Below are 10,929 nucleotides of genomic sequence, written 5' to 3'. Positions count from 1 at the left end.
AAAAACCTAAAATAAACTCTGAAGAAATAGGTTGTAAACAAATTCAATATTGTAACATAGAAAATAAAGACTCCGTAACCAATCTACTTATAAGCTCTCATTGCATTCTCATCCTAGTAGGTATCCACAAGTTTTTCTCTAGGCTCTAGGAAGTTTGGGTCTAGTCTATACTCCTATTTGAACATCTGAGGTGCCTCAAAGTTTCGAGCATTTTCTGATTTGAAGCTTACCCCCAAGGTACATGCTTTTTTAACTTTTCTGACATTTGACTTAGGTAGCTCGCTGTGCTTATGCAGTGAATGACTAGCGATCTAGGTTGAGGTGTTACCTCATTAAGTTATGATGAGATAATATGGTATTTTCTAGTCTAAACATCATCCATGTAATGTTAGTTAGCAGACCCTCCTACAGGGCCATATAGTCATCAAAGTTTGGAGGATGTGATCCCCGTGTGTCGGTCAACTACTAGGATAACCTACACAGTCTCACACTCCCCCTCTTAGGGGCGGGATTAAAACACAGTGCCCTTAATTGGCTTATGCCTAACTCAATAGTACTGCTATCGAAGTGGAAAAAATAGTTGAGAATCTAATGACCATGGTACTGCTTATAGCCTAGAAAGCTACCTAGGTGGTCCTTTGAAGCCGGTCCTTTGAAGCCATGGAGGTCTACTAAATTCTTAGGGGCACCTAAGCATCTTGTCTCTCGTTTCAAGGATGTTTAAGACTAACTTCTCGAGCCAATCCATTCTTTGGGTACACATAGGTCTCAATCTCTAATTGTCATTCACAACCTTAGGGTGCTCGGTTTACTGAAAACATATTGTCTGAAAACATATTGTCCTAGGTCAACTTGAAACTACTATAGCTCTAGCGCTTTAGTCTTAGCTCGGTTCTCTTGTGCAGGCCTTGTTAGGGAGATAATCCTATCGATCTTCCCATATGAGGTGTGTTTGTGGCACAATTGTGTTCAGAGCACTTCTTAAGGAGATTATCCTACCGATCTTCTGATATGAGGTGTGTTTGTGGCACAATTGTGTTCAGAACAGACCCTGACTAATCAAGCTCTTAAAAATCTACTATTAAAGAATGTAGACCTTATCATTGTGATAGGTTCAATAATTGAAGCTACCGACTTACTACTAATCCCTACAACGTCATAGAACACATAGGGGGTGACCCCATATATGATGTCAACATATAGATCTTCATCCCCTCCAGACGAGTTCATTAAGCCCCTTAACAGTCTCCTTAAGGAAATTTGTCGAAACTATGGATCACGGGTTATAGAACAAGGTTAGACATCTAGCATAACCTAAATCATCTACATTTTCAAGTTCCAGAACTTTAACGTGGTAACTAGCTCTTATGCTCTTTATGAGCCTCCTAAAAGATCCCTTGGATCCGTTTTGTACTGAGTACAAAATCTAGGAGCAGAACTGAGCATCACGCCCTAACGTGCATTCAAGGACCAACTACTATTTACTGGGATTTGGATTCCAGACAAGATGGATCGTGCTTTTAAGGACCATTTTTTTCTGTTTCCTAGGCTCTGGATTCTAGACAAGAGGTCAATCTTAATATAGTTAGAAAATGATATTAATAAGATTATATAATACACTAAATTATATTATATTTGAATTCAATTTTGTACTAAAATCTAAAACTAAATATTTTTTTAACCAGAAAAAAAAAATCAATGATATAACAAAAAAAAAAAGTTCAAAAATAACGAACTCCACACAAGATACAAAAAGATAGAAAAAGAAAGCAGAACAAAACTCATTATTTTTAGAAAGGATACGAACATATGTATATATAATATTAATTGAAAACACAATTTTTTCGGTTCTTAAGCTTCATATTCCCAAACACAAAATTAACACAACACAAGTGAATTCCATATGCAAGAAAGATTCAAATAAAAGTTTGGCCTTACAAGTAAAAGAGGATGGAAACGAAGTGTATAAAAGAACAAAAAAAATGGCTACTCTACTTTCTTACAGTTATGGCAAAGCTGCAAGGACAACTCAAGTTCCTCCATGGCGATTATGGAGTACCGATCGGTATAAAGCAGCAACATAAAGGAAGCAGATGAGCAGTATAAAGGCATCATCCATCAGTCCAAATAACCCTAGTAATGCTGCACATAAACATTCAAGCCAAAAGGAAAAACAAATCCATAAGGAAATCAATGATTACACTAAAATGCTGACATNTGGGGGGGGGGGGGGGGGGGGGGGGGGAGATTTACCTTCGGGTATGATATCGATGGGACTCACAGTGTAGACTACACTTAGAAACATCTGTAAACAAATTACAGCAGTTACAATTTATAATCAGGAACAAGTACAGCTGCTTGACATTCAATTGACCAGAATTTTCACACTGATAAGTACTCTCCCCAAAATCGTACCCTTTAGAGTACTGCAAACAAATACTAACTTCATTACACACAAAATCATAAACACAGACATTAACAAAAAATAGACTACCTTCTCATGTACTCCTAACTTGAAAAAGATATCATACCTTTTCCACTATCAATAACTTCTAACTAAAACCAATGTATACCCTACTCCTTAACCCAATGTATACCCTACTCCTTAACCCTTCGGTTACGTAGTTTACTGTTGCATCATTGACCGGACCCTCCTTTACGGTTAGGCACCCTCCACTGTGCGCACAAGCCGAAGGCGTAGTGGCATTTCCTTCGGTTACTGCATTTGGGTCTATCCTCATGCAGCGCGGCGTAGAGATACTGAGGTTTGACGTTAGACTGTGCATAAGCTCCCACCTTACTCCTTACTAAGGTTATGAATGTGTAATACTCTGATGTGATGGTTTTCGTTGTTGTTAACATATATCATCGGAGACACAATCTGTCATGTAAGGCACCATCCACTGTGTGCCAATACCGAAGGCGTAGTGGCATTTCCTTCGGTTACTGCATTTTTGCAGGGTGAGTGAGGAAAAAGCTTATTAAGTCTTGCTTTAGACGTTTTGGCTTCTAATATGTTCGCCCTTATCGAAACTCCTTACCTCTGAGACTGTTATCCTTTCCATCTGAGAATGGATCACAGCAAGTAAGTCACAATCCACTGTGGGCCGTTTCCGCAACTTAGTGGTATTGCCAGCGGATGAAAGCATCACACAATCGCTATTTGTTGGGTGAATTGCTCAGGTGAGTGGGGTGAAATAGCTTATTAGCTCTTGTTGGAACGTCATGTTCCCCGACCTTAACGGGTCACCAAACTCTCTATATAAGGCAGCGGAACCCTTGTTCAATCTGGATATTCCGGTTAAACAGGATCCTCTGTTGTATAGAGTTTTTTCCCTCCTATGGTATTTTTGGCTCCTATGGTATTTTTACCCACGCCCAATTATTCGACCACAAAGACCATTACCCTCACAACATCCTCCTTTGCTCTATCTAGTTTTTGCCCTGAAAGACAATTACACACAAAACATCTTACCCTGAATCGGAGAAAGAAAGAAAGAGGCTTTCCTTTATTTTTCATGAAAGAAAATAATAATAAAGGCCCACAAAATAGAAAGGGCCAAGATGAAAGCAGGGAATACAAAAATAACTCACAAACAAGATTTTTGGTAATAAAAACAGAATAGTTAGAAAATGAAAATTTCTAAGCAATAGTTAATGTTAAGAAAGTTGAGTCATTCACTTAACTGCAGTGTAAACACGTGCTCTAATGACAAGAGGAAGAGATCTCTGTGGATTGAGGAGTTCCCGAAGCAATCTCCGTAAGAGAAAAGGAAGGTCTTGCAGCCGCTGTAGAGAAGGAAAAAATCATAAATAAATAAAAATCAAAAGGATCTAAGTTTTTGAAAATTAAGCTCATGAACACGAATGAGTTTCTCTGTTTTGTTGTTTACGTTTTACAATGTTTTCAAAATTTAAGTCAAATTTTAAAAGCTAAAAAAAATTGTAGATAAAAACTTGTTTTGATTTTTTTAATTTGGTTAAGAATTCAGATGACTCCAGAAATATAAAATTGTGAGAAAACAAGTCTAATTAAAAAAGAAAAAACAAAATTATTATCAAATGACACTGGCCTGAGATCCAGACTAAAAGAGATTTGAATTTTTGTGATATTTATTAGCTAAAAGAAATTGAACTTTTCCTAGTAAAAAAAGAAAACTAAATTGATCAAAACCATTAGTTCAGTATTTCTTTTATCCAAGAGCCACTCTACCCAATTTGCCACACTATAGGATGAGTGCTAAAGAGTATGCTATCCTTCAAGAACAAGTACAAGAACAACTCCATAAAGGACACATTCAACCAAGTTTAAGTCCATGTGCAGTACCAGTACTTCTTACTCCATAAAAAGATGAAAGTTGGCATATGTGCGTTTGTCACACTGTTCGGGTTATCAAATGCGCCAAGTATCTTTATGAGACTTATGACCCACGTTTTACAACCCTATCTTAATAAATTCATGGATGTATACTTTGATGATATTCCAGTATGCAGTAAAACAAAAATGGAACGCCCAAATCATCAACACATACGGTTTTCCACTTTAACAAAACATGAACTGTACATAAATTGAAAGAAATACTCCTTAACATAAAGCATACATTTCCTAAGATTTATTATTATTGTTAGGATCACAGAACAACACATACTCGATCTAGATGAACACAAAAAACAGGAGAGAGAAAATAGAAGGAGGAATATTGGCTAGAGATTTATATTAATGACTTCAATAAGAAAGAATACAAAGAATGCATAAAATATGCATAAAATACGTTTTTAAAGCATTGTCTAAAGGGATATATATATATATATGGTTCAATTTACTTTATATAACCAGATATAGTCATCTACTATATATATCTATCTACTATATATATCTATCTACTGTATATAGCTTTTTACTATACATAGTTGTTTACTATATATGACCATTTACTTTATATGCAATTTACCATATATAGTTTTCCTTTGAGTAAGCTATAAATAAGCCGGATTCCATAACCTAACAATTCTCCTACTTGGAGACCGATCACGTCAACCAAGAATTTCATTCTCAAACGACCATCAATATCTTCACTGCACTAAACTACTTAAGGCTTTACACAACCTCAATTTTCCAACATCAACACATTTTATTAACATGTCTGCTGGATTCTTTGCACCCTCTATCTTCTTCAAACACATATCACCTTCTTCCACTATCTTGCGAGTGAAATGGTATCGTCTTCTAATGTATTTTGTCTTTGAATGATAGACTGGGTTCTTCACTAGCTGTATGACACTCTGATTATCTGTATAAAGGATCTTCTCACACTGCTTCTTGCCTAATTCTTTTAGATAGTCTGTCATTCATATCATCTCCTTTTCAGCTTCAGTTATTGTCACATACTCAGCCTCAATAGATAACAGAACAACACAATCCTAAAGCCTAGACATCCAACTCATCCCATCATCCATGGCTTGCTCCCACTTGGTTGTATCCTCCAACTATAGGACCTCATCAAATGACTTTGGTTTCCCTTCATTAATCAGCAGCAAATAGTGTAATGAAGGTGAATACCTGTCTGGTACTCTGATACTTCTGGATAATCTTCTCAACACCTGCTCATGTGTCACTTGCTTCACCTCTGGTTCCTTAGCAACGGTCTTAGAAGTTTCTTGAGTATCTGCTACATCACTACGTGGATTTTTCTGCAACTCAACCTCAACTCCCACTTGTTTCGTTGTCCCGGAACCTTTCTTCTCTTTGTCCTCGTACAAGACATTTTAATCAAAAGACACGTCACAATATCTCAGGTTTGTTCTATTTTTGTCATCCCAAAACTTGTACCCGAACATGTCAGAACTATAGCCTATGAACCTCAGTGTCAATCTCTCTTCTCTGAATCACCATGAACGTACGCAGTGTAACCAAAAGTTCTTAAGTGATAGTACTTGAGTTTTTTTTTACTGTCCATACCTCTTCTGGCAACTTAAACTCCAAGGGTACTAACGGCCCTCTATTGATCAAGTAGGCTACTCTATTTATAGCATCAACCCAGAATGTTCTTGGCAATCCAGAATGAATCCTCATACTCCTCACCCGCTCATTCAATGTTCTATTCATCCTTTCAGCAATACCATTTTGCCTTACCATATTGGGAACTGTCTTCATTAATCTAATTTCCTCAACTACACAATACTTTGAATTCTGACTTGTCGTACTCTCCTCCATTTTCAAACCTTAGGCATTTGGTTTTAAGCAAACTGATTTTCAACTTCAATTTTCCACTTCTGGAAGGTGGCAAAAGAAAAAAGGGGAAGGTGGCAAAAGAAAAAAGGGCAAAACCAAGGAGACTTTCCATCTTCTACAACCATTTTTACACGCTCAACATCCAACGGATTTGAAAGTCACTATGGACCAAATTCTTTTTACAAAAATTCTCAACCGAAAAAGGTTCAATAGATATTAAATCCTCAAACCTAGAAACGAAGTGCCCAATTTCTTGTCCTCCATTTCAATTGAAGTTGGAATGAATGCATAAGCGTTCTTCTTCCCCTCTATGCAAGCAGAACAACAATCCAACATGTTTAGAGTCTTAGAAGAAACACTAATCAAACCCCCAAAATACACTCCAATTACTTTGAAGGTTCTCAAATTCTTGGAATGGTATGTTCATAATTTTAATCCATCCGCCATCACTTACACCAAATTCTGGTTTGCTAGGTTTCTCATGATCCCGAGCTTCAAATTTCAGATGGAAAATCCCAATGTGCATCCATTTCCCTTTTGAACTGAGGTCCCCATGAATTCTTCCATCCTCCATTTGAACTAAAGCTTTATCAACCCAAAAAGGGTTGAGCACAAAGGTAGCCTCAAACTGAATTACAATAGGCAACTTAATTTCGTTCCAATCATCATGTGCATCGGCCTGGAAATTACCATGAAGAAACCCCAATATAATTCTAATAGATCTTTATCTTTTCGATTCGAATAAGAATTATGAGGTATAGAGGGATTACAATGATGAAGAATAGGGGAAAGAAATGGTCGGATGAGGGGATTGGTGGTAAATGCTTTGCCTTGGGCTGAGAATCTGAGATGGANAGTTAAGGGAGGCCATAATTGTAAATAAAATCCCTTAAAAAACAAGAAAGAAACAAAAATTAAAGATAAAGAGAGAAAAAAACACATTGAAGGCTGAGAGGGGGCGTGGGGAGAGAGAAAGCTCTGGTTACGACTTTTTTTACTCTCAAATCCTCATCAACCAAGCCTCTTTCAAGTTTTATGCAAACAGAATTTTGACGAAGCAAAATTATCTTCAGAAAAAATGATGAAACTGCCATTTATTTAGTTGACAAGTCACTGAAACAATCAATATTTACAAAAATCCATGACTCGTCAATCTAGCATAAGATATCAACCAAAAAATATCTAGACAAAATTTCCAAAATTCAACAATAACTTCAACTAGCATTTTCATTCAAGCAATTATGTAAAGAAGAAAGCCACCTGATTTAAACCAGTTGAGTTGCCACCAAAATGACGGTTATAATTCCTTATATTGTTAAGAACACGAGCAACCTCAGGGTCACTTTGCTGCGTTGCTGAAGCCTCAGAAGGAACCAATAAAGTGATCTGTCGGCGACATAAGGGGCATTTACATGGCTGCAGCGGTGATCCATGATCCCAAACAAGCATTATGCACCTTCCTGCATACAGGGAAGCACCAAATTCAGTGAGCTTCCGAGAAGACAGGGAANTCTCTAGGTGGCATGTTTCTAAAACCAACTGACACTCTAATCAACTTTCTTCCACCCATGATTAGCCACACTACACATTCAATAAGCCAACCAAAATAAAATCTTCCCTTTTGAATTCAAGAAGTACCGATTCATCCATCTCTTCCTTGGAGAAAATCGAAATAGGACAATACATTAGCTCCATCAAAGATTTCTCAGACCAACGTACTCGCAACAAAGAAAGAGGAATGACGAACCTAAGATCCATATCTTCAACATAAAACCACTTGTTTTCAAACCAAATTCAGAAATACTTCTTTTCAATGCAACAGCTACAACAAACCATGATGAAAAACATTCAAGTAGTGAGGGTTCCTTTTGCAGCTTCAACAAAGCAATGACGGTATATCATTGAATTCAAATGTGAGGGTTCCTTCTACAAATGACATCATTTTCCGTGAAATTATTTGCAAGGTTATTAGGTTAATGAGCTAGGCTCATTTGGTTGGTTCTTAAATGACTTATTTTAGATGGAGTTAAAATTATATTTAATTTTTTTTAACAATTTCTGTGTTGAAGTGATATCTTTGATCTATTTTGAGGCATGCCCTTCAAATGTAAAGAGAAGGCCACAAATCATAAATGTGTATCAAGTAAAACGGGTTAGGGGATGCCATTCGGTGGAGAGGAAGGTTAAGCTTCTTGTGAGTCCACAAATCATAAGGTTAAGCTTTTTGTGAGGAAGGTTCTCCACATTCGATCAACTTTTGAGGAGGTTGCTCAATGTAGCTGGGTTGTTGTGTTGCATCCATCGTAGGCTGGTAGCTGAGGACCTTGATCGTATCCTTTCAGGTTGTGAGTTAGCCTACATTGTCTGGAGTTGTTTCTTTGAGAAGTTTTCATTAGCTTGGCTAGGCATCGAGATTGCAAATAGATGACTGGGGAGTTCCTTATTCATCCTCATTTTCATGTGATATGAGTGTTTTTTGTGGTGGGTTGGGGAGTGTGCTATCTTGTGGAGTTTGTGGGGGGAGAGAAATAATAGAACTTTTAGAGGGCTTGAAAGATCTTAGGGAGACGTGTGGGACCTTATTAGGTTCAAAATGTCTGGGTGGATCTCCATGGTTAAACCTTTTTAAATTACCCATTAGGTCTTATTTTGCTTGGTTGGAGGTCTTTTCTTTAGAGTGATTCATTTCTTTTTCTTATTCTCATTTTTTTGTGGGCTCTAGTTTTTTTCCAATGAAAGTTCAGTTTTTCATTTAAGAAAAAAAAAAAAAGGAGTTAAGGGAGGCCATAATTGTAAATAAAATCCCTTAAAAAACAAGAAAGAAACAAAAATTAAAGATAAAGAGAGAAAAAAACACATTGAAGGCTGAGAGGGGGCGTGGGGAGAGAGAAAGCTCTGGTTACGACTTTTTTTACTCTCAAATCCTCATCAACCAAGCCTCTTTCAAGTTTTATGCAAACAGAATTTTGACGAAGCAAAATTATCTTCAGAAAAAATGATGAAACTGCCATTTATTTAGTTGACAAGTCACTGAAACAATCAATATTTACAAAAATCCATGACTCGTCAATCTAGCATAAGATATCAACCAAAAAATATCTAGACAAAATTTCCAAAATTCAACAATAACTTCAACTAGCATTTTCATTCAAGCAATTATGTAAAGAAGAAAGCCACCTGATTTAAACCAGTTGAGTTGCCACCAAAATGACGGTTATAATTCCTTATATTGTTAAGAACACGAGCAACCTCAGGGTCACTTTGCTGCGTTGCTGAAGCCTCAGAAGGAACCAATAAAGTGATCTGTCGGCGACATAAGGGGCATTTACATGGCTGCAGCGGTGATCCATGATCCCAAACAAGCATTATGCACCTTCCTGCATACAGGGAAGCACCAAATTCAGTGAGCTTCCGAGAAGACAGGGAAGAAAGAAGAAATCAACTATCTTAAAAAACACAGCTCAATAATGTGAGTCTAGAAAAGAACATCACAGCCTAAGACCGTACAAAAGATGAATTTCAGTAAAACAAAGCCCAGAAGAGTTGAGTTTAAACTCACATGAAGGCTCTTTCCCTCAATAAATGTAAATGAAAGGTATCTTTTCTCAAACTATGAAATTCAATCCAATGTCTTGACAAGAGGGAAATAGTTAAGAACATAGTTTTCTAAAGAAGAATTAAATTCGAGACTTTAGGAAGAAAAAACATATATAATCATAGTACCTCCACTTCAAATTCAGTCCTCAAGTCAATGTTCTAAAAGGATTAATGAAAGAAACTAAAACTTGAAGATTTACATGTGTTTTTCATCTTAAATCTTTTACAAACAAACCTCATAAAGGTTACATTGATATAACTAACGATTAACAAATATAGGGGTGGGTATAGACAGCACTTTTTCTTCCAACATTGAAATATTTCAGGCCTATCTCATGATTTAATGCACTTTTACATATCAACTTCCCAAAGCGAGTAATCATTCAAGTAAAGCAACAGTTCCAGAGACGACGAAGTTCCTTTTCTGATCCGACAAACTCGACTTACTCTCACTTAATTTGATGGGATTGTCTCCATTGTTCTTGTTCTTAGGTAGTTCTTGTTCAACTATTACTGGTGAAAACATAACAACCTCTATTTCAGGTGTTGGTTTAATTTAACCATTCGTGGAAGTCCTGAAGGTCTAAGACATGTTACCAAGGCCTGGAAGAGAAACTCTCCGTCTGTTGACTTATACGTGGGCAAAAACAAGGTAGCTAAAAGAGACACTTCTGAAATCTCAACAAAATCTAGTGACAGTGCAAAGAAACGAAACGCGAATACGAAACTGATGAACAAAAAGAAAATGGAGGAATTATGAAAAGAATATGAGAAGGGAACCAACCGCAGAACCAGTGCGAGCAGTTAGCTTGGCAAGGGGTGTTGAATCTTCCATGGCAGATCGAACAGATATCGCCCGCAGGGGGGCCGTCCATATTGGGTATCAAAATCTTCCAATTCTGATCTGTCGAGAGTATGAACGTATCCCAAACTTGGAATTTCAAACCTGATGCGTGTTCCTTGAGACCAACTTCAGAGCCGTGATTTCTTTTCTTACCGATGAAGTTTCAATCCGTGTTTGATGTACAAGAACTGCCCATAGATTCTAAAATTTATTATTGCCTAATCTAATCTTCCAAGTATTATTTTTCATTTCTGCC

At 37.0% G+C, this 10,929-nt stretch overlaps 1 protein-coding gene across 2 annotated transcripts in view; it reads right to left on the bottom strand.

Moving 5' to 3' along the window:
* LOC111788366 (E3 ubiquitin-protein ligase RNF170-like) overlaps positions 1-10,929 on the bottom strand; it is an 11,258-nt gene extending 329 nt beyond the window's left edge. The window contains exons 1-5 of one of the 2 annotated variants that reach the window (XM_023668684.1): positions 10,614-10,929; positions 9,410-9,609; positions 3,688-3,789; positions 2,254-2,305; positions 2,004-2,142 (exon numbers count right to left, since the gene is read on the bottom strand). In XM_023668684.1, the coding sequence (XP_023524452.1) occupies positions 2,030-2,142; positions 2,254-2,305; positions 3,688-3,789; positions 9,410-9,609; positions 10,614-10,704 (558 nt within the window). In that variant the 5' untranslated portion in view covers positions 10,705-10,929 and the 3' untranslated portion in view covers positions 2,004-2,029. Of the gene's footprint in view, positions 1-2,003; positions 2,143-2,253; positions 2,306-3,687; positions 3,790-7,492; positions 7,692-9,409; positions 9,610-10,613 lie in introns of those variants that run through there. The other variant, XM_023668685.1, reaches the window with a different exon arrangement.

This window comes from Cucurbita pepo, chromosome LG02, assembly GCF_002806865.2.
Source record: "Cucurbita pepo subsp. pepo cultivar mu-cu-16 chromosome LG02, ASM280686v2, whole genome shotgun sequence".
Classification (NCBI taxonomy): Eukaryota; Viridiplantae; Streptophyta; class Magnoliopsida; order Cucurbitales; family Cucurbitaceae; genus Cucurbita; species Cucurbita pepo.
This window is presented reverse-complemented; position numbering and strand designations above follow the sequence as displayed.